Raw genomic sequence first — 23,821 nt, forward strand, 5'->3', positions numbered from 1 at the left:
CTTACTTTCAAGTTTGAAAGTCCTGCAAATATTTTAAGGTGATGAAACTTCCTGAAACAGCAAAGAACCAGGTAAAGTGTTATTTCAGATGTAAACCCATCAAGAAGCAGTGGGAGTCAGGAGGTTTTTACTCAAGGCAGTGGTCTGCTGGCTGATAAACACATGCCCATCAGTACAGACAAGGACACACAAACAAAGTTGTTTAATGACAAATCCATGACATCCTCTCCTCCATCCTATTCTTCTTTTTCTCCCAGTTCATCTTAATGTGCTTCTGTGCTTGTTGGCAGTGACTCACCATGTTGTGCTCATGGATCAGAGCCTCCTGCTGGCCGTACTGAGCACTGCACAACAAGGATGTAATAGTCAGAAGAGTGCGTGTAAATTTTCATGACAAGTCCTGAGGGTAGTATCAGTCAGCTGGGGAGATCTGGGCAGCAGAAGTGAATGAGTAACTCTGTCCCCTCCCGCCTTGGAGCCCTGGAGCGCTTCAACTCCAACTGCTCCACTTGAGCTGCTATGTGACCAATAGAAACTGTGACGCTGCTAGGCAGCTTCCTCTTTAATGTGTGTACCTGCATGACTGAGAGGCAGGGTGACACTGAAAACAATAGGCATGTTCATCAGAAATGCTTAGACAAATTTATTCTCGTGTCAGACAAGGCCAGTCAGTCACAGACATGAGTGACAACAATGTTCCCATCTCTGTCAGCCTGGGCTGCTCAGCTCGAGCTGCAATCCACTTGATATTCCGCTGTTGTGCAGGATCCCGAGCCAAGAGGTTAAATTTTTCATAAAGGCCACAGGCAGAAAATAAAAACAATTCTAATCCTAATCCTTATCCTGTTTCAGGATGGGACAAGCATTCATACGGTTACCATGGAGACGACGGCCACTCCTTCTGCTCCTCGGGGACTGGCCAGCCGTACGGCCCCACCTTCACCACAGGCGACGTGATTGGCTGCTGTGTTAACCTCATTAACAACACTTGCTTTTACACCAAAAATGGCATCAGCCTAGGTCGGTCAGGATATTCTGTGTTGTACAGATGAATTTATAACATTTAAAGTTCATCATATAATAACAGATAGTTACAGATTATTTCTTTGTTTAGTTACTTAATGGATAGATTGTTTAACTGATAGCTTGTTGACATTTATGGCCATTTAAACTTTGTTACTCTTTTTCTTCCATCCCTCAGGTGTAGCCTTCACAGACCTCCCTGTGAGTATCACCATATGCTGCATCATATTGCACCATAATATCTGTGATGTACCAAGTGCCTTCTTACATCATTTTATTGCCATACTGTAAGATAAATTTGGTCTTGGGAACCATTGTCACTATTTGGCCCCTGTTTTGGCCCTCTTGTTATTCATTTATTTAAATTGTCCTCTTATTGTCTTTAAAGCATTTTTTTTCTCTAATGTATATTCATAACACCTATGACACATAAAACATTCAAAACAGTGTTTTCCTTGTATGTTACATTGCATGTTGTATAGTTTTAGAAAACTCAGAAACACAAAAAACTCAAAAACACATTGATGGGTTGCTAAAGTGGCTACAAGACTTTTGACCACTGTCAAAAGTTTTCCTCACTGATTTTTGCCTAATTGTGATGCTACTTAGTAATGTGATTAAAAAATAATGTCATTCAGTGTCCAAAAAATGAAAAAAAAAAATTGAGTTCAGGTTAAGTCAAGGCCACCTCCTCAAAGCCTAAACAATCCTTCAACTGTAAGTGATTATTTTGCTGTTTTTCATGTCCACCAGCCCAACCTGTACCCTACTGTGGGGCTCCAGACCCCAGGCGAGATTGTAGACGCCAACTTTGGCCAGCAGCCTTTTGTCTTTGACATCGAGGACTACATGAGTGAATGGCGGGCCAAGATCCATGGCATGATCGCTCGCTTCCCCATAGGAGAGCGGCTGGGAGAGTGGCAGGCTGTTCTGCAAAAGTAAGACCCTCAGACCCAGACACACACACACACACACACACAATACACAGACGAAGACGAGGTGACTGTAGGTCCTTACAAAAATCTTGTAATATCTAAACTTTATATTCGAATTTCCTGCTAAAAGTTTCATGGCCTCAAAAATCCTTGAAAATGAGTCAGTGCAGATTTCCAGTCTTAAATTTCATTTGAGATGTCTTAGATATGTTAAAATTTCATTGTGTGGTATTGTGAGAAAAAAGTTAATCCGGCACTCTGAAAGGACAAAAATGACTTTTTACTGGAATGTAAGAGTGTTTAGGAGATTGTTGTCAACGTGTCAATCCTTTCCACTCCTGGTGGTGCCTTTCCATCACTTCCTGTAAGTTTCAGCTTTGCAGCCGTACTCTCCCCAGAACCCAACGCTGCCCGGCAGGTCACGGGACTAAAGCTGCCAGATTGCTAGTTGGTATTGTTTATGATCAGAACGATGTATCTGATCAACTTCAAGCCTCCAACTTTCCTTCTTGATGAATGAAAACATTCTCTACATCTTTTCGCATGGGTCCAAGCATTTCACCTCTAGCAGCACAATACGAATGACCCTGGCTGTTCCTCATAGAAAATGTTTTCTAGAAAGGTTAACATGTAACAAACCAAACCAGTTGTGTAACACCCAAGTGAAATATCAGTTTATACTATAGAGACTGAAGTGAGCCTCTGTGCATTATGTTGGAGAAAGTTGAACCACCCATAGCACTTTAGCTTACTTTGCTCCTTAGCCACCATTTTGGAAAAAACAGCCTAGCTTAGCAATTAAGGCTAATCTTTAGCAAAGTGATTCACAAAGTTATATATGTTAGCAAATCACCACCATATGTAATACATATTTTTAGACCTGGAAAAATTTGCTCTGACATAAAAGGTCATTATACCTGGTATGCAATTAACTTTGATAACCAAAATAGTGCCTTTTCTGTTTAAAACAAAACAAAACAAAACACTTCTATCATGTGCTTCTCTTCATCACAGCAAGATAGAAATGTTGGGCCCTTCCTGAATTTATGGTCACATGACAAAATATGTGCACAGTTACCCAGATACAGAGGGTGGGTCAAGTTACCCACTGGCTAATCCGCCCCCCTCCCCCCATTTTGGTTCATGATCCCTTTAAGGAATGACAACACTGGACATTGGATGATTTTGCTGTCATCTCTTAACAGATACAGTAACAAATTCTGTCATTAAAGTATTATGCATTTCCTTGAACAAGTTAAATCTTTCTGCATTTTTTGTGTGTTCTCTCCAGTATGGTGTCCAGCTACCTGGTGCACCATGGGTACTGTGCCACAGCGACAGCCTTCGCCAGAGCCACGGAGACCATGATACAAGAGGACCAGACCTCTATAAAGAACAGACAGAGTGAGTGAGGAAAAACACACACAAACTAATCCAGTTTTCATTTGCAATGCAGTTCTGTGTTGCAAATGTATATGGAACGCATGGATGAACAAGACCTTTCAAAATTGTTTTGTGTTAGCCAACTGTTTTGAAAGTGTTAGCCTACTGTTCTGAAAAGCAGTGTAACTTAAGTGTCACATTTGAAGGTTGAGACAAAGTCCATGGCTGTCTCTGATTCCAGCACCTAAATACCTCTCCAATATCAGTTCAAAATAGTCTTCAAGCAGTTTTATTATATATTTTTTTTTATTGTGTCACAACATCATATCATGAAGATTTTGGGTTGATATTGAACTTGATCATCTCCTGCATGCTAGATAGTTTGGTTTCTCTCGACCAATACAAATGTCTAAGTAATACTTCCTTTGTCCAATAGGAATACAGAAGCTGGTGTTGGCAGGACGGGTGGGCGAGGCTATAGAGGCCACTCAGCAGCTTTACCCCGGCCTGCTAGAACACAACCCCAACCTACTATTCATGTTGAAGTAAGTTAATAGTTATAAAGTCACCAAACTCTGGCTGAAATCTAGCCTACTCATCATATTAAAACAGTTTGAACTCAGTCCTTTTCATGTTGAAGGAATACTTCGCCCGAAACCATCTATTTTGCATCATGTCCTCATCCTGAGTTGTCTTTAATGCCCAGCAATAAAAGTTAATAGGGAACTGGTGGCTCATAGAGAACAAAGGTTCCTAAAACCACAGCCATTTCTGTTAGTATGGACATGATTGGTGACACAAAGCAACAAACACGATATGAAAACATTGGCTTCAAAATCACTCTTTGTGCAGTGTAATCCAAGTTCTGACTCTTTTATTTGTATGTTCAGTAAGTCCCAAACCAGTGTACCAGAGACAGGCCTCAGTCACTCCACTGGCTGAATACATACCTCCAGCCATGCCATGCATTACAAATACTTGCAATGTATGACAGGCAGGGCATAGAAGTGTGGGCTGGGTTCCTTGTCAAATTAAATTGGTGGCAAGCAATCATTGTAGCCCTAATATGAATGTCGTCAAGACATTGTATCACCGCAGGCATGTTCATGCACTGCTGTGGGAGAGGGCTGAGTTTCACACTATGTATTACACCTCCAATCAGCTGCCCACTATTCCATATTTTCAATATGTCACCACTGAGACCAGTTCTGTGATGTGTATTTAATATGGCAGTGTTCAACATTACACATGTTCACAGTATTTATTGTAGCCAAGACCTTTATCTTTGCCCTGTATTATGACTATACAGATCAAATTCTTCTTTTTTTGCCTCAGTCTGATAGCACTTTTAAAAAGTAGCTATGTTTTCAGCATTAGAATATCCAACACAGGATGGGAATGTAGCAACAGTGCAGCGATAGCTCTACTTTCATCATGGGTGTCTCTGGTATATCAGCTCAGATGTCATGTTAGAGTTGAATGCACAACTGTGTATGTAATAAAAACAAACAAAAAAAAAAAAACATATGGACACTACGGTAATGGTAATTGGGTCTCTTTCATAGTGTGCTCTGTACCAAAGACTTGTCGCTCTGATTCCAGCAATGGACCACTGTGTTCCCCTGTTGTTCCTAGATATTACATGCGGTGTGATTGCTGTATTCACACATCTCATAGACTTCTAGCAAGTTCACAAAAACCTATTCTTCTCCTCGTGTCAACACATCTACACACCACAACACTTTCTGTACCTATCCATCACCTTTGTAGACTTGTTAATGTGAATATAGCCCATAGCCTTGTTATTGTTGATGCATACATATTGATATTTTAATAATGCATCCACCTATGCTGCATACATTTTATGTTTGTGGTGTATTTTATTTGCATTCATATTCTGCATACAGTGTTTTCTATGTCAGTAAGTTCTGCTACCATTTGCACACCCTAATAGTGCTGCATACTTTCCACCACACTCTACACATCAGACATGTGTTTAGATTCAAATTTTCTGTCTTGTATTTGATATTTTGTTCCAATTTGGCATCTCATTTTATCTCACATGAGTTACAGATAAGTTTACCATGCAGTATTGGAGATCAGTCACCTGAGTGCAGCTTCCCAGTAACAGCAGTGTATCCTGCCTCCCAGGTGTCGTCAGTTTGTGGAGATGGTGAACGGTACCGACAGTGAGGTTCGCTGCTTCAGCATTCGCTCCCCCAAGTCCCAGGACAGTTACCCCGGCTCACCCAGCCTCAGCCCCCGCCACGGAGCCACTAATACACACCTGCACGCTGGAGGTACACATTCATACCTTCTGCTAAACTTGAATTCTCCATGGATAGCATGGTAATACACAAACAAAATAATAGAGGTGGAAAATACCTATACATAAGGGACAGTGTCTAAAAAACAAACTGTATGCAACAGAAACCTGGTTGAGTAAAAGGCAGGATGATATAAAATCAGCTACTTATGAAGAAGGAAAGCAGTGATTGGACACAAAATTGTAACTTGGAACTAATTTTATTAGCCTTCATGAATCTGCTAGAACAGTAGTGCAGTGCAATAGTGCAGAAAACACATTGTATTTGTGTCCATAGCAGCAAACATTAGACCTGGATAAGCTCTGGCTTCGGTTAACATTTCAGCTATGTTAGCTTACTACATGTTACAAACGCCTCTCTTGTTGTGCTGGTGATAGTTCAACCTCCGACCATGAATCAAACATCTCATGTTCACTAAGAAAATTAAAAGTGATATCCATGCTGTTTAGACTGTTTGCTGCAGCAGGTGTTGTTACCCAGCTTCATTAACAGGAGTAATCGAGCTGGTGAACAGCAACACCTGTGTGGACTCCGTCAAGTGATTCATCAAACGTGCTTGAAATGACCGTCCACTGCAGCGGTCAGTTATTCATAAGAGCCACTATTGAGAAATATCGGACCGTAGACTGCAACTATAGACCTTTTTCCCAGCAGCCATTTTGACATGAATTAGCAGGTTAAAAACAGGTGTTACTGATGACTTTAATGAGGGTTCTGTTCCATTTAGGGCTAACAGAGCCAGAGTCCTGCTGTTGTTCGTACTGGAGAGACTCTGCTACACTTTAATGTCATCAGTAACACCCTGCTGGGAAAAAGGTTCATTAACCAATCAGAACTGGGTGTCTCAAAGAGCCATGGAATGAAACACAATATGAGCAACCAGCTGCAGCCTAGGACCTGAAACTAAGAGAAGATAAGATAAGATAAGATATTCCTTTATTAGTCCCACGGTGGGGAAATTTCACACATTACAGCAGCAAAGTGGATAGAATGATATGAAGCATAATTTACATTATAAACAGTATGAACGGATAATAAATAGCAAAAAGCAATATAAACATTCTAAATAGGAATATAGAAAAACAAAATAGAAATATGAACAACTTAGTGAATCCATGCTGCCCCTGTATGAATTTCACTGTTGTGTGTATGTGTGTGTGTATTAATGTTAAACCCCTTCATGCTGTCACCACCACCAACCCCCAGGAGCAGACAGCCCTACCTGTAGTAATGGGGTGAGCCCCCCCAACAAGTCAAAGAGCCACAGTGCCAGCGGTTACAGCAGCGGCAAATACCCCGGCGTGTCCTCCTCCGCCTCCTCCTCTTCCTCCTCCTCCCCTTCCTCTGTCAACTACTCCGAGTCCAACTCCTCCGACTCCAGCAAGAGCCAGCCCCACAGCGCCAACAGCACCCAGGAAACCAGGTAGGAGACCCTGCTTCTAACCTGTGTTAATTGGTGTCACAGTTGACAGAATGGGTAGTACACACATTAGGCCGGTGAAAGACCCCATATTATGCCCTTTCCCAGCTTTCATTTCGGAGTCTATTTGCTAACATTTGCATATTTTAATGGCCAAAAAAGGCATATCAAACGACCTGCTACGTGGACCACAATGAGGCATTCAGGGGAGCAGTTTTTTTTCTGTCAGAGAGAGTGATTTCCATACGATTTCCTAACTTGAGCAATGTTTTTCATGCACCCTCAACTTACACACTAAAGGAATATTTAAGAAGTGTGGTCCAAGGTTGTGGTATTGGCATGGGCAACACTGTCTCTAATCAAAGAGATGACTATTTTTGTTTACAGTTGATTAGCATTTTAACATCCACAAATCATTACTCGCTAATTTTGAGCCACTGGTATAATTAGCTTAAATAAACAAGATAATTGAAGATAAATGTGGCACAAAATAGGCACAAAGTATATACAGTTTTATTTCTGTTCCTCTCTTGCGGCTGCAAATGTTCAACCCCATGTTGGCTTACTTCATGAGGATGCATCTTTGCCACTATCAAGAGCGGTTGCTGAGCTCAGATCCCTGTTCTTGCTCTTGAAAACAAACAGAATGAGAGGCCAAGAAACCATATCCTCATCGCAACCGCATTTATGGGAATATTGTCTTAAATTAAAGAAACACACAACGCCACATGTAGCACTTGCCAAGTGATGTGTTTCCTTTGTGCACATTTTCCTCTTTTGTCAGGTAGGCTGTCAGTTGTTGCCACTGTTTGTCAAGTCACAGTTACCTGATATGCAACTGACATTAAAAGACACTCACCTGGAGGGCCAGGGGCAAATTTAGGTCAATGCCAAGGCCTGTGGTTTCTGAATTTGAAGATGCGATACTGCATTATGCAAGAATGACATGTCAGATTATGAAGAAGTTGTGATCCTAATGATTGTGTGTGTGTGTGTGTGTGTGTGTAGTGACAGTGAGATGGAGATTGAAGCAGAGCATTATGCCAACGGGGTGGTGGAGGGCTCCTCAGCACGCATCATGAACGGCACGTACAAACACCAAGAGATCCTTCAGCCAGATGACAACAGCCTGGGCAACGGGGTCACAGGTACACACACACACACACACACACAAACAGCTATATGTACTCCAAAGACAGCAACAGTCTTGCTTCCTTTTCCATCTGTTTCTTGGGGTTTTTTTTTTCACCTTTTGTTTCAGCCTTGCATGCTTTCTTGTATTGTTTATTCTTCTTCACTTTCATGATTTCTCTCTCACTTTTCCTACATCTAACTCACAGTAGGAAATGTTTCTGTGCCTCTGTTGTAACTCTGTGTGTGTGTGTGTGTTGTCACCAGATGAGGGCTGTAGCAGTAGTAGACAGCTTTGTGGAGGGAACCAGGCAGCCACAGAGAGGATGATCCAGTTTGGAAGGGAGCTGCAGGCGCTAAACGAACAGCTGTGCCGCGAGTATGGCAAGAACGCCACACACAAGAAGATGTTACAGGTATAAACACACACACACACACACACACACACACACACATACATGTGTGCACAACAAACTACTGTGCTACAACAGGTGATGCCAGAGCTGGCAAGATGAGATTTCTTCTGTTGGCACCAGTCAAAATCCTGATTGCCGTAGAAGCTGCAGGCTGCGCAGAGAGTTTTGATTTTGGGTGTGCTGAAACAAAGGACACAGAGTCCCCACTGCCATACAGTTGGTCAGTGCGTTGTGCCAGTGCTCCGCTATGCAGGAAAAAGTCCCAATTACTGTGTACCGCAAGCTGTGTTATCTGATTTTTTTAAAAGCAGTCTCTGTGGGAACAGTGGAGTCTGCGGCAGAACAATAGAACCTGCACTGAAACAATCAGTTTGCCTCAGGACTTTTCTCAAACTCTTGTTTGTTTGACACACACAACTTGTGCTTGTTTATTGTTGCAACCTCCATTATAACAAAATAGGCCCCTATTATATATGGACACACATGATAAGGCATGGTATGAAACAAAAAATACTGTCCTTTGTGGAATGAAATGGCCTCTTGTCCTTCCTGTAAATAGGGTTTTGTTTTTGTTTTGTTTTTCAATAAAAGACACTGTCACTCAAATATTTGATACCCTTACAGTAATATGGGATGCATTTGCCTCATGCATGCCGGTGTTTTAAATCACCCATTATCTGATGTCTCTCTCACAGAAAAGCTGTCAGTAGTCACACAGGTCTAACACTCATAACAAGTACAAACTTGTGCTTTGTGGAGACTTTTTCAGATGTTATGGTACTAGAGCTGAATCAATAGACTGATTAATCGACAAAAAAATCGACAAAAAAATAGGGAAAAAAGTTTTAATCATTTATCAATTAAAAATACCAAACCTTCGCTAGTTATAGCTTAACAAAATGAATGAATTACTTGCTCACTACTAATTGTTATTCATTTTCATATGATTACAAAATGCAAACAAAAAACTTCTGCACAGTTAAAATAATAAGAAACACGCCATGGTTGGCTTAGCTTAGCTTAGCTAGCAAAGTTTGTCCCAGACTGGCCTCCGTACTGCTGTGATGTAAATTTTCAGCAAATTGCAAAGTGTTAACATTGAAAACACAGCAGCAGACTGACTTTTAGGGCGCTTGATACCATCTAGTGGTTAGATAAAATCATTTAGTCTCTCTGGTGGTTATTGTTAGTGTGATGTGTCATGGAACAATGTATCCAGGTGCCACTCTACAACTAATCTCTGGTCAGACACAGTGTTTAGACTCGTCCAGTATTTCACCTGAAGCAATGAGAAAGCACTCTGCTGTGGCGATCTCAGCATAGCAGCACTTGCTCTCTAAACTGGAAGACCAAATTTTGGTTAGAGAGTAAAGGTCATACAAATACTCCCAGAAATGAACCTGGAACCCATATCTAAAGAAATCACATCAGGTGAGCACTAGCACTAACCACCACCAACAAACAATAAACAACAACAACCAACAACGTGTCGTCCACAGAGCTTGAACTGGAGTAGAACAGACTTTGCTATTCAAATCAACATAGTAGGATGGTCATTTTTATGGGCATCATTGCCATTGTAGAGAACTACGGCCAGCGCACTGGGCAAACTCCTGTATTCCTGTTGGTGGTCAATGCAAATCTCTGTGATCTTAGTGAAACCGGAATCAGTAAATTTGGGAGATTTTACTTGATAAATGTTTAAAATGATTCATCGATTATGGAAATTGTAACTGATTAATTTTCTGCTGATATCCTCCTTGTCCCTGGGTGCCAGACTGTGGCTGCTCACTGCTCCTAGTGTTTTGGATGGGCCAAATGCAGAGGGCACATTTCCCTACAAGGATCAATTAAGTGTGAATTTAACCTGACAATTTCCGCACTACTTGGATGTGCCAAATGAAATGACACAAAGTTCAACTGAGGTGCAGAATGTGTGCACAGCGTGTCATCTGTCATGTGTGTGTGTCTTTGCAGGATGCGTTTAGCCTGCTAGCGTACTCTGACCCTTGGAACTGCCCCGTGGGCCAGCAGTTAGACCCCATGCAGAGAGAATCGCTCTGCTCTGCACTCAACAGCGCCATTCTGGGTAAGAGGCACAAACACACACAGTGTGCTCACTCTGCTCCACTTTTTTCCTCTAACTCTTACTAGGGAACAGCCACAAGGCAGGCAGAAAGCGGTCACCTCAGAGGAGACGCTGCCTGGCTTCTTTTTAAAGGACAACACTGATGTGATTTAGACTTGTAGCACATTCACTGCTGCCTGTCTACTTTACATTTGTCATTTTGTAATGCATGCTGTGTGGAATTCAGTATTTTAAAATGAATGTGCCATTTTTGTCACTTTTACAATATAGTCTATAGAAACCCAGCTTGAAATGAGCTGCCTCTCCGGAAATCAGGGGAGTGGGACTCATATTATGCAGTGGGCCACATTCATTCAAATGAGACCTCAGGGGGGCCAGATTATTTTTTGCTAACATCAATATGACTCAAATTGACACATGGATATTTTAGGCTACTTTCTGATTTTGTGTTTTAAATTAATGTGTAGTCTTCCAGTCAATGAGAAATTGCATGTTGGCACATGAAAGCAACACATAAATTAGAATTACATAAAGCAGAAGAGAGAAATGCAACAAATATATAGCCTACAGGATTGCCATTTACCTCCCAGAGGGAAATACTGGTCTTTTCATCTTTTTTTGAAAAATTCTACATCCCATTTCAACCATTTTCTTTTTTGATAACATGTTTTCTGAACTAACATAAGGCATTTTTTTTGTTAAGAGGGACAGGCCACAAGAGGCTTCCCATAAGTCTCCAGCACTGACTGTGTGCAAGGAAAGGCAACAAAGCCAAAGTTTAGAAAAGGTGAACCACAAAAAAGGAAACCACTTTTTTTGTGAGGCAACCAACTGCAACACAGAGGCCATGGGAACTTACTGCTATGTGTGCAGCTGATTGGCTCCAGTGTCACATAGTCTTTGACTGGTCAGAGAACACAAAAACAAAAAAACAAAAACAAGCAGAGGTTCATAAATAGGCATGAATCTATCTATAGTTTGTTTAATGATGTTTGCTTTACAATGCCATTCAAACTTTTCATAGCATGAGGTGCTTTTTCATGTTATCAAACTGCAGTTAAGATGGCACTTCTACCAAAACAGGGAAATGGATGTGGTTGTGTGTTACCTCTCTCATGGCATACCTGAGTGTTTGGGCATATAAATACACACCAGTGATGGGTTTTTTCATGTCTCCTCGGATACCAGCCTTTAGACAGATGCACCCATGTGTTGTTGATGTATCGTGACTCATGTGTTGCACACCCGCCTGATCCTAAAGTGCCTTTTTCACCACAGAGTCCCAGAATCTGCCTAAGCAGCCTCCGCTGATGTTAGCGCTGGGCCAGGCCACGGAGTGTGTTCAGCTCATGGCCCGGGTCCGTTCTGGTTCCTGCTCCTTTGCCAGAGTAGACAACTTTTTGCACTAGCCCAAGTCCAGGTGAGTGTAGATCATAACATAAACATGTAGCACATGTCATACGCACATAAAAATGAAAAACATATGCATTGCACACACATAAACAAACACTTGATGCACATTTCCACCTGTGTATGTCCAGTGGTTCAGTTCCTATGGGTGGCATTTTGTGTTAGCATTACAAGAATCTGTATCAGATTGTTCAAATGAAGATTAACTAATTGGAAAGTCAATCCCTACTTTTCTCTTTATCTCTCTCTGTCGCTCTCTCTCTGCTACACTCTGGCTCACTCTTTGTGTCATTCTAACATCAGATAATGGCAGTGCTTCCCAGACTGAGTTCAATAATGATTTCAATTTAATTAGCTTTCATATCGATTCAGTTAGGGATATTTCACTTACAATACCAAGTCTGCATTTCTTTACCATCATGGATTTTAAATCCAAAATGCATCAAGACGTCTGCCTTGGGGCTCGTTGGCACTGGCTTCAGGGGTGGAGGCTCTTGCCATTGTTCATTCCGCTGAGTTTCTGTAGGTCATTCAGCAGACAACATCTGCTTGATGGCATGCAGCAAATAACTTTTACCAAAAATCATCATCCACTGAAAAAAATCATCTAATCTTTTGTATATATGTATGTCTTTAATTTGATTTTCTCCACAACCATTCATCCAGTCGACTTCAGACTTGGCAGGTGTGTTGAGTGTGAAGTAGTTTGGATAAGGCAGGCCATTCATAGATATAATCCTAATTACTGCTGTCATAAATTATAGTAAACGTACTGTATAGAGTTTTGTGAGCTCAAAATAAATTCTGATCTGCTCAGGGAAATACAGCATACAGAAAGAACGTTTGCTGCTGGTTAATAATTTGAGATGCCCTGTAACTCTATGGCAGGGGTGTCAGTCTCATATCAGGTAGTGGGCCGTATTTGTTCAAATGAGCCCTCATGAGGGCCGGATAATTTTTATTATTATTTTATCATTATCATTATTATTATTTTAGGCTACGCTCTGACTTACTGTTTTACATCAATCAGTTTGTAGTCTATCAATCAATGGGAAATTGCATTAAACAAAATTCCAAGATTTGTATTTCAAATGCACATGATAAACTGTGTAAAGAAGACAGCTTCATAGTTGCTGTAATGTTTATTTTTTCACTTTGACGGAACTAGGCTAATGACTTCCATAAACTTCAAGTCTTTATGCCAACATGAAATGCTACCCATAGGAAGTGAACCGAGAACCGGGTACAGAGATGAAAATGGTATCAAACATCTTGTCTCAGTGTTGGGAAGTCAGACAAAGGGGTTTTCCTAAAACACTGGAGTATTCCTTTAACCTATTAACCATCTCTTCACAGGTAAATGTTAGGCAGCGCTGAGAGAAGGCATGTCCAGCAGGTAGTTGTCGTGGCGACGGAGGAGAGAGAGAGCATGCGTGTGATTGGTGTGTTTGGCTGTCCGTCAGACTGAGCCAGCGGGACAGATGGGAGGAGAGCAGAGAAGAAAGTTTCTTTTTAATTTAGTATTATCAAATACAGAAATGTGTGACACTATTTAAAGATAATTAATTATTATTCTGTTTATCTAGCCATTTTTGTTAGTTCTTTTTTGTCAGTTTGTTGTGCTCATCTTGGACAAAAGATTCTGATTCCCTTTTTTTCCACATTTATTTTTATGGGTGGATTTCGATTCCCTACGACTCAGTATTTTACTTACCTTTTATTGTTCTTCATCATATCACAAACCACATTAGTCATGGCTTGTTTCCATGGTGACACCCTCTGACGCCTTGGACCATAGGTCACCTCAACAATATTTTAGTGATGTTACTCATTGTCTTCACTGAGAAAAATGCGGCAGACTGGCAAACCCTAAGTACTGATTGCGAGCCCTTACTCCCTTGAAAGTGAGCACTTGAAAGTGCACGATTTTCTCTGGCCAGGATGTAAAGAACTTGATATGAAGGGAGGGAGAGACATACTAAAAGCTGTTACAAAATCCACTTTTAACTGCAGCGGCGAATAGGGGCTCGTTAGTCTCTCCACACCGGGGAGAAATTGTTTGGAAAATGATTGTCTTTGCAGCTGTCAGAAGATGCAAGGAGCCGCTTGGTTGACAGACAAAAACACAAATGCTGCGATCCAGTTCTGCTCAGTTCAGGGCTCAAAAGCCACTGCAGCAGCACTACTGCAAAGATATTCGCCGTGACAGGGAACCTCTACAAACGCTGCTACTGTCAGACTCCAAGCTCTAACCGGGATGATGCTGCTAAAATCTGTCAAACCCGCTCACATCCTCCCCTGGTGGAATGTAGCACTAAAGGGGGCTGGTTTTTGGTTTTACCTTTTTAAATACGCAGCAGAAGGCGAGCAAAGATACCTCAGCATGAAAAACATATTTTCACCTTATAACTCTGGTTGATGCAGCGTTTGACTGCACCAAAGTAAAAAATAGATTCACCTAAGAGAAAAATGGGGAAGATTTGAAAAATGTACTGGCTAGATCAGGTTGCCAGAACGCTCCTAAATCTTAGTAATCCAAAGCATTATGAAAAAGATCTCGTGGGCTGGTAATGTGGCCCGTCCATCGCCACATTTTGGGTACAGGTTTAAAAAACACCTCTCTTAAGATACTTGGATACTTGTCAATACTTGGAATGGAAATATAAATGAAGACAAGATTCAAAATAGTTATAGTAATAGTAATAGCAACCAGGGATTACACAGGAATTTTACACTCAAGTTTACGTTGAAGTAGATGGGATTGGCCAATCAGTGATGTGGTTGCAGTTGCCTTGACAGTTGCCAGAGTCACCTGTAACCTGTTGTAGTAGCTGTAGCAAAGAGTGTTTGTATGCCAAGTCACTCCTTGGGTTTTCATGTCCAGCCAGTCTTCACAGTCCCCAGAGTCCTACCTGTTTGGCGTGTAAATTATCTCATTAAGGTGAACTAATTTGCCAAACAACAAGGATTTTCATTTTAGGAAGGATGCCCCATTGTGAGAACTAAACTATATTCTTTGCAGAAATTATTTTTTGTCTTCCACACGCACACAGTGGCCATCACGAACAGGATGGCAGACAGTTTCTGTTTGCTGATGTTCCTTCCAGCTCGATATTGGATAGATGGACATAATAATAACAAGATACATATTATTATTATATTATTCAGATTAGGTGCTGGCCTTCATGAGATTTACGCCGCAACATAAGGATTTTATTTGATAGAAGTTAGCACAAGTCTTGACATTTCTTTTTCCAAGCATTCTGGGTTGGAGTCAGACCAGCAGGAACAAAACTACGCCACATGTAACTTGCAGCCCCCCAGTGTCAGTCACCTCATCATACATGCATCCTCATCTGTTTTCTGCCTGTCTGTATGTTTTGTTTTTTTTGTTTTTTTTAATTTAATTTTTAAAGGATGGTACATTTCAACTCTGTCTGCTGCATACCGTTAATTGGACTATAAGAACAAACTGATTTTTTTTTTTTTTTTGAGTGCCATCCCTAAGCTTTATCTGGACCTTTCCTCATTTCTTAGAATCTCTCTTTTTTTCCCATCATCTCGCAAGATGCCTCACTACAAAAACACTTTTTGTCTGCCAAACAGGCATGATGAAATAGACTAAGTACAGCACCATGGAAAACTGATTCTGGGGAGACCAAAAAAAAAAAAAAAAAAAAAAAAAAAAAAGGTCAACCATACATCTCTCCTAAAGGTCATTCCAGTTGTTACCCTGGCTTCAAATGGCTTCACTGTAGCGCAGCCCGCCCCCAAAGTGTATATTCCCATTCATACCATCCTATGGTAGAGAAATATGGAGTTATATTATACCAGAGATGTGTGGGGCCTAGTACAGGGTATGTGGTCAAGCTTTTTTCCCGGGATGGTTTTTATAAACTTTTGCTATGACAGGAACTATTACACACACATATGAACAGACGCACACACAGACACATCTGCTTCAACACATGTAAAGGACTTACGTTACACACACACTTGTACGTGAAAGAACAACTTCTGTTGCATACCTGTAGGGAACAAGTCTACCAGCTGTCCTGTGTTATTACCCGGGCTGCGTCTCCTTGCTGTTGACGCGCACCCATCTTGTATCCCTCCGCGTACATAGCCACTGACCTGATGTTGGCTCAGTGATTATTCCAAGGAACGGAGCGATGTGGACATTGTTGGAACGAGGCCCGAGGCCTCCGAAGCCAAAACGGACTTCATCCAGAGAGGCCGCAGAAAAGGAATTAGGCATTACAGACAACAAGCTGTGCACAATTGACTTCTATTACGTTTTTAATTTCATTATTCTGAGTTTTGAGTTTTAGCAAAAAAAAACAAACAAAAAAATATTGTGAACTGAGTTACCCTCTACTTAGCATGAGACTTAAAATCTTTAAAATGGTATTAAAAAAAAAGGAAAAATGATAATTAAAAAAAAAACATACCTATGTACTGGAAACATGATAAAAAAAAGAAATATTGTATTCTGTTTAATTTTGACAGAATTATTTTTATTAAAATACACATCCATAAGCATATGACTGGTCTCATGTCATTATTTGGTGTGCTTTTACTAGTTTTTGTTACTCAGGTTTCCTCCCATATTTCAAAGACAAATTAAGTCAAATGAACTGCAGGAGTTAAAATTGGCTGTAGGTGTGACTGATCTGTCTGTTGCCTTCACATTGAATATGAATATGTATGAAAACAACAGATGAATGAATACAGTGCTGCTATTTCAGTGTGAAGCTGCCATTTCAGTTCATTCATGGTTCTCAGGGAGTTTAGCTGATATGGAGACCATATGGCTTCTTCCTTGGGGAAACATCCTCTGGCACACAGGAGGTGATGTGTTTTACTTTGTGGTGAACAGAAGAACTGCGTACTCACCACGAGCATCACCATCATGGCTGAACAGACAACGTAAAGAAGCTTTGATTTTGTCAGGCGAAAATCCAAGTTTAAAGAAGCCACAGTGTCGCCCACACTGTTTGATTGACAGGTGATCTCTGGGAGGTGCAGGACAGAAACACCACAGCAAAAAGTGCTTGATATTTAGCAAGTGGATGTTTCTTAAAGACAATTTAGTGTCTTGTTCCAGGACACTACAACAGGCAGGAGGCTTGACTCAACTGACTGAAGAATATTCTCCCTGCTCACCACCTGCTACTCTAATTACATGTATACAACTGTTTTCCATGTATAGTATGCAAGTACACTTTAAGAAAAGTGTAACTCAGCATCATAGCAGTTAAAATAAATAAACAAACAATTAAACAAACTCATAAAAGCCTATTGGGGAAAAAAAACAGTGAAATTGATAAATTTTGCTCAATTTATCTCCTGTCCCACATGAAGAACTCTTGGTAAGTACACATTATTTGGCAGCAGTAATGGCTATGATTTCTCCAGATCAAAAAAAAAAAATCTAAATCCTGCTCATTACCTCTGATCTTGAAAAAACAGACAACAAAAAACAGTCTTTATAAGTTTGTATAGTAGTAATTATCTTTCTATGGCTACAGTGAGGCACCTTAGCCTCTACAATTAACGTGTCCTGAGCTGGCTATGTGTGACCCTGTCATTCACATATGTAGCAGTGTGCAAAACCAACTCTAACTCTAATTGAATCCTCAGTTCTTAAAGATGAAACCCCATAAACATTCATTTGAAATCAATGTGCATGTACTACCCAAAAAGCTAAGCTGTGGTGACTCTTTCATGAGGAAACAGCCAAGCCAATTTGCACAAAATACTGGTGGTAGCATGGTTTCAAGCCTTATGATCATGGAAGCGTTCAAGAATCCTTTAAAAATGTCATCTTTACAGTTGAGTTTGAATGGCAGGGGTATTCTCTTTTAATACAAAATGTAGGTCTCCTCAGGTGGAAACTGATCATGCTCTCCAACCTTCCGGCATGGACTGAATGGAGTGGATGATGGCTTCAGGGATGTCCATCTCCTGGATGTCGATGTCAGATGGGTGGAGGAGCATCTCAGGCACAGCAAAGCGCTCGTTGGCCAACCTCAGGATCTCTCCTGTCTTGCATTTTCCAGTGAAGACCATCTCCTCTCGAAGCTGGTGGAGAGAGGCTCAAACAGACTCAAAAGACTCAAACATGAAGAAAACTCTGACGAGGAACATCACTGCAGCAGTAGCAGCAATATCCACATCTCAGGAGCAGAGTTTTTTTGCTAACAGGTAAAACGTGTGACAAAACACTATCGTAAATGAAGTACTATGGTGCTACAGAGATGCCCTGGCATACAAACAGTTTTCCAGACACAAGAAAACTTGCTTGTTTGGTACAGACCCCAACAAAAATCACACCATTGTGAAGGTGTAATAAGTGACGAGACAGGAGTCGGAGATGTCTTGAGTCAAACTTTACTCTCCACTTAAAGTACAGTGCAGTACAGCGTGTGAGTCGGAGGCAAACATGAACTACAATTCACATAACTCCTAGCAATTCCCGCCCTATGACCCCTCTCTCTGAAAGGCACATTCTCTTGGTGAATGTCTCTCTCAGTGTCTTTATTGACACTATAAAGCACAAATCCAACCACAATCGCAATTTAATTTATTTACCATAATGTTCAGGCCTGGCATTTACCAATCAAAGCATGAAAGTGGTGTTAAAGAACGGGAGTTCTGACAGGAGGATTTTAAACTAACAAACCAAAGCTCCAGTGCTCTAGTGAGGCAGAGCCTGTGTGCTTGCTGACTGCATGTTGTCCTACCTTGCAGAAGCCCTTTCTGATGGAGCTGAAGTCTGCTAGAACATAATCCCTCATCGCGGTGTTCTCCCCCTTTGACCTGCCAACACACCACACAGTGCAGCTGTTATTCAGGCAGCAGCCACCACACTTCATGTCTTAAGTCTGGGATTTCCAAGGGGAGCACTGGCTTTGCACGTGGCAAGCATGCAGTAAGCTGCAGCATGAACAGCATGACAGCAGTACTGATAGCAGAGGAAGGGTTCTATTACACAGGAGGCACTTTTACCAGCAGGGGGCAGCCTTGTCCACATGTTTTCAATGCAAGTGAGGCTTTTTCCCCCCACACTGCAGGGCAATTACCATTTGTGAAATCGCAGAAATCAAAGTCTAAAAAAAGTTAAAATCAGAGTGGAGAGACACCATATGTGACTACTGCTTTAAGAATAGGGCGTCTGCAGTGACTCAAACATGACAGATCACCTGTCTATTAGAGTTGGTTTACCAAACTCTGAGCTGATCAACCCTGAGAATGGTAACTTAAAGAGTTTTCAGCTCCAGAAAAGCTGATCTGAGTCAGTTCAATCAACTCTGCGTATGATCACTCTGAATTATGCATGGGGAATGGAAAAAGGTCATCATCAATAGAGCTCTAATACCATGATTCACCATGGCAACCGGTGAATAAAAGGCAGAGCCTCTGATTTAATCCAGTGGATGGAGAAATATTAATACATGTGTATGCAGACAGTACACATTTGTCTTAAACAAAAAAACAAAAACAAAACTGAGGCCGAGTGAGGAAAGTGCTAGTAGGTTAACACAATAAAGTTTTATTCACTGTTGTCCATTATTATGTCCAGTGTTGTCTGGTCAATTCATCATTTACCAGACATAAATCTCTTTTATGGATGAGTCTGACTGTGTATTAGGCTATAACCTCCAGCACATTTTATATCTATTTGTCAAGCTCACAATCTGACCCAGTCACAATGTGTAAAGCCTTGAAAAGGCATCGAGGTTAAAATACAGTAGATTTGACCTTTTTAGACATCTATTTGGATCTTGGCTCAAGAGCATGCAGTGATGCTGCTCGATCCTGCTCACTCAGAAACATTAAGGTATAATCCCCAATATTACAGGAATTATATTCCATTGGTGCAACTAATCACATCATGAGTAATAGAGATAATTATTCATTAATCCTATGTTTAAAAGCTTCTTACCAATTTTTTTTTTATTTAAAATGAGATTACACATGTTCAGTAAGTTAACATGGTAACTGATCCAGAGCTGGCTGGAGGGAGAAGAGAGACTTGCTGCATCTTTGGAAAGAACCACTGTTTAACAACAAGAGCCCAAAGAGGCAAAGCAACGTGACAAACAACAGCTGATAAAGTAAAGCTAGTAAAGACAGTAAACAGTGAGATGGTTTTACGGATAAGAAATGATCTCCTTCAGGTGATTGGTCAGTAACTTCCCTCCAACATTGATCCTGGAAAGCAAAACACACCAGTGGGCCCCTTGTCTATTGTACAGACGGGCTGCTGTTTACACACCATTAGTCCCACTCTGAGCCCCAGACACTGTGTGATGGATGAGACACAAGGCATCATTTGTTGCTCACCATTTATCCTGCGAGCAGACTGGAAATGGTACTCCTCAAACAAGATCTCATTCATTGACTCCTGAATGGAGGTGAAGCTGAAGTGAGGTTCTGTGATGACGATGCTGGTGTCTGCAAACTGCACCTGAAACCACAACGCACAGCAAACATCACAAGGGGAAATCTTAAATGATCAAACACTGTCATTAGAAATATTTCCCACATCTCTAGAGTCAAGGAGTGCACATGAAGCATCATTTACATCACACAACATAAAAATATATACTTACCGTTATGGCTGCAAACAAATTAATCAGAAAGCTCTCTACATGTTTGGAAGCATTCATTCATTCAAATTTGGCTATCTGGGTAGACAATCTGCAGCCTGCTAAACAAAAAACATCATCTTCATTTCCAGAACAGTCACTTAAGGGCATCTTCAATGACCTTAAATGACTTTACAGTGAAACCTACCATATCAGCAATATGATGATGGTCTTTCATCTCTTCATCTCTTGGAGCGGAACTGGCAGTTTGGGATGACGCTGCGGGAGGAAAGATTTTGAAATTAATGAAACCATTTCAATCTGACAGCTCTATTCTCAGTGACTGAACATACACAGTTGGTGGAGAGCTTTGGTTAGATGTTTTATGCTGCTTTTGTCAGCAAGTCCACAGAAAGCAGTTCCAACTCCATATGCTCCAGTGGCTTCTAATTGCTTTGGTAAATGAAATAGCCCACACTCTGGCAAAGGTGAATGGGGAAATGGATCTATTTTTTTTGTTTCTGATCATAATCTCCCAGGTTTATGGAACAATTCCAGTTTTTGATGATGGTAATCAACCTTGACTGACCTGTAACAACCAGAGGAAAACCATGGACATTTCACTTAAGATAACATGAAACCTGGTTGAATGCATTAAATGAGAATTTCACTATTTAACAGCCCCAAATGACTACTGTGGTTGATTGGATTAGTGAACTCTGAATCACACTGTATTCAGATTTGTGGCAATCACTGTTCCACTTTGCCCTCAAGAATGGTACTAGACTTTCTGCTGGACAGCTGACAGTGTGGCTCTGTTCATGCCAGCTGGAGGCTGCCATGAAAGCTGTGCTAGGGATCCGTTGGTGTTGTTGTAACTCCCTAATTACCGACAGGGGGCAGCAAAGCGCTAAATAAATACAGATCCCATGAATGGAGAAAAAGTCCCATTTAACTCCATTATCACGCTGCTTTACTTTGGACCAGCTGTACAAATATCTTCCAGTAAATTAACCCTGTTGTAACGCTGCTGCTGGTGGCTGGTTTTACAGGAAAAAAACAGCTTCTTGGTGTACTGAAGACTCAAAATTCAATACTCAGTAATGACTTCCTACAAACCGTCTCACGTCGTGTTCACCGGTGTGTGTTTACTTGGCAATGAAACCTTAAAGTGTCAGTTTCTGAACGGGGTTCAGAGCACACCATAAGAGTATGTCGACAAATCAGGACTTGATTTTACAGACGGAGCAGTGACGGTGAGCTAACTGTTCACATATCTGAAACCGCTGTTTAGAGCTAAACATGATTAGCTTAGCAGCTCGTCAGCTGGTGTACTAATGTGCATTAATCATACCGTAAACTTAACGGGCATAACGTCAAGTTAAACCATCTTACCGGACTTTTTCGTGCTTGTATCCTATTTTTGCCGAACAGGCTCCGTTGTCAAGAACTTGCGTAGCCATTCTGTTAGCGTCTGAAGCGACCAGAGCACACTAAAGTCTGTTCAGAAGAGCAGTGAAATATCACATTATTATATTATATTATTATTCAACACAGCGCAACAAATAGCCTGCCATTAAAATCGATTTCTTGTCCAGCCAATCAGACACGTCCTTTACGGTCCTTCTATAAAATCATCCGGCTGGAAACAAGGAACGTTTCTTCTCTTTTCTTGTTTGATGATTTTAACCTTATGGTGCAATAGCGCCACCAGCTGGACAGGAGTCTGAGCTAAGACACACAACCTACAAACTTGGCTCTGTCCTAGTTGTTAATCCTGTAGCATTTAAAAACGGAAATGAGTAGCTGAAACATACATATTTTGGAAGCCCCTACAGCAGGCCAATATGTTAGTTTGTTAATGTTGCACACTATTGATTATCATTATTATTATTATTATTATTATTATTATTATTATTATTTTGCATTGCCATCTTCTTCTTGGAATGTATAAACAGTTTCCCAACATGCATCTCTTCTTTTAAACTGAAAACAGCAAAGGAAAGATGTCTCTCACAATGTCTTGCCATACTGGTTCTGACCCATAATGCAATGGCTATCCCCTTGGTCACATGACCAGAGTTTAGTTGTGCTTGTATGTTACCTGGCTGTTGCACATGCAGCTCAAGAGTACCAATCAAAAGCAACATACAATATTTGAGCGCATACTGCCAAATCATGGCTATGCAGCTATGTGCCAAGTGATTTCACTGATTAGTTCCAAGGTTGCCTCCCTGTGCCACATGAATAGAGCCTGCAGAGCAGGGGGGTCTAAACCTGCAGCCAAGAGGCTGCAGGTAATCAGTGAAGTCAACTGTACCAGGTGACTTCACTGATTACCTCAACTTTAATCAGAGACAGAACTAAAAAATTTCGGAAAATATGTAAAAAATACACTAAGATAGTCCACCTTGTATTATTAAGGAGCCAATAACTCATGTTATATATTTGCATTGCTTCATCAAACTTCATTGGTTTGCTTCCTTGGAAATTGAAGGTAAAAAAAAAAAAAAAAAAAAGATAAAAAAAGAAAAAAGAAAAACCTTTTTGCCACTTACATGCAGACTGGACCCACATTAGGCCCATGAGATGTTCTCATTCGTTCAAGGTTAAGAAATCAGAACATTTCCAGTCTGCACTGGGTCCCTGATGTAGAGATGATATGCAAAAAGAATTCCAAATCTTGTACATTGAAATTCAACATCTGAATAAAGTACATTGAGGGCCACACATTTTCATATTGAGTATTACTTTCCCAGTCTGAGCCTTCATTGTATTTTCATGGTCCAAGGAAACGCCAAGTTTCACACACTCACCACATAATCACCTGGTGTATTCAGTTTTGGTGATTCCCTTTATCCAAGTCAGTGTAGTATTTTAGGGACATCCTTTATCATGGCAGGCCCAACAGGATGGGCCCTCCAACCATGGCAATTTCAGAGCCATGTATTTCCCATTAGGATACCATGCAGCTTAAAATAAATATATGTAACGCTATTGTGATCAAGAACTTTTTGTCTTAAAATAAAGCTACTAAAAATAGAGCTTCAAATTTGCAACAGTAAAACAGTACATCAGGCGATGAGGTGTGAT

At 40.9% G+C, this 23,821-nt stretch overlaps 1 protein-coding gene and 1 long non-coding RNA gene across 3 annotated transcripts in view; one reads left to right on the forward strand and one right to left on the reverse strand.

Annotated features, from left to right (window-relative positions):
• The window catches only part of ranbp10 (RAN binding protein 10), a 37,164-nt gene extending 21,340 nt beyond the window's left edge, over positions 1-15,824 (forward strand). The window contains exons 4-15 of the mRNA XM_030053404.1: positions 853-1,020; positions 1,202-1,224; positions 1,777-1,961; positions 3,250-3,362; positions 3,778-3,886; positions 5,493-5,641; positions 6,875-7,091; positions 8,097-8,236; positions 8,487-8,635; positions 10,613-10,724; positions 12,003-12,144; positions 13,491-15,824. Of these exons, the coding sequence (XP_029909264.1) occupies positions 853-1,020; positions 1,202-1,224; positions 1,777-1,961; positions 3,250-3,362; positions 3,778-3,886; positions 5,493-5,641; positions 6,875-7,091; positions 8,097-8,236; positions 8,487-8,635; positions 10,613-10,724; positions 12,003-12,133 (1,496 nt within the window). The 3' untranslated portion in view covers positions 12,134-12,144; positions 13,491-15,824. The remainder of the gene's footprint in view (positions 1-852; positions 1,021-1,201; positions 1,225-1,776; positions 1,962-3,249; positions 3,363-3,777; positions 3,887-5,492; positions 5,642-6,874; positions 7,092-8,096; positions 8,237-8,486; positions 8,636-10,612; positions 10,725-12,002; positions 12,145-13,490) is intronic.
• A 782-nt stretch (positions 15,825-16,606) lies between these two features.
• On the reverse strand, positions 16,607-22,357 carry LOC115360475 (uncharacterized). Of its 2 annotated transcripts, XR_003928345.1 has the most exons (6): positions 22,124-22,357; positions 20,937-21,007; positions 20,484-20,607; positions 20,295-20,351; positions 18,881-18,956; positions 16,607-18,218 (listed from the first exon to the last, which is right to left on the reverse strand). It is a non-coding gene; the product is annotated as an uncharacterized LOC115360475 (long non-coding RNA). The 2 variants fall into 2 exon arrangements; XR_003928344.1 differs by lacking the exon at positions 20,295-20,351.
• Positions 22,358-23,821: the final 1,464 nt, after the last annotated feature.

Source organism: Myripristis murdjan, chromosome 6, assembly GCF_902150065.1.
Source record: "Myripristis murdjan chromosome 6, fMyrMur1.1, whole genome shotgun sequence".
Lineage (NCBI taxonomy): Eukaryota > Metazoa > Chordata > Actinopteri > Holocentriformes > Holocentridae > Myripristis > Myripristis murdjan.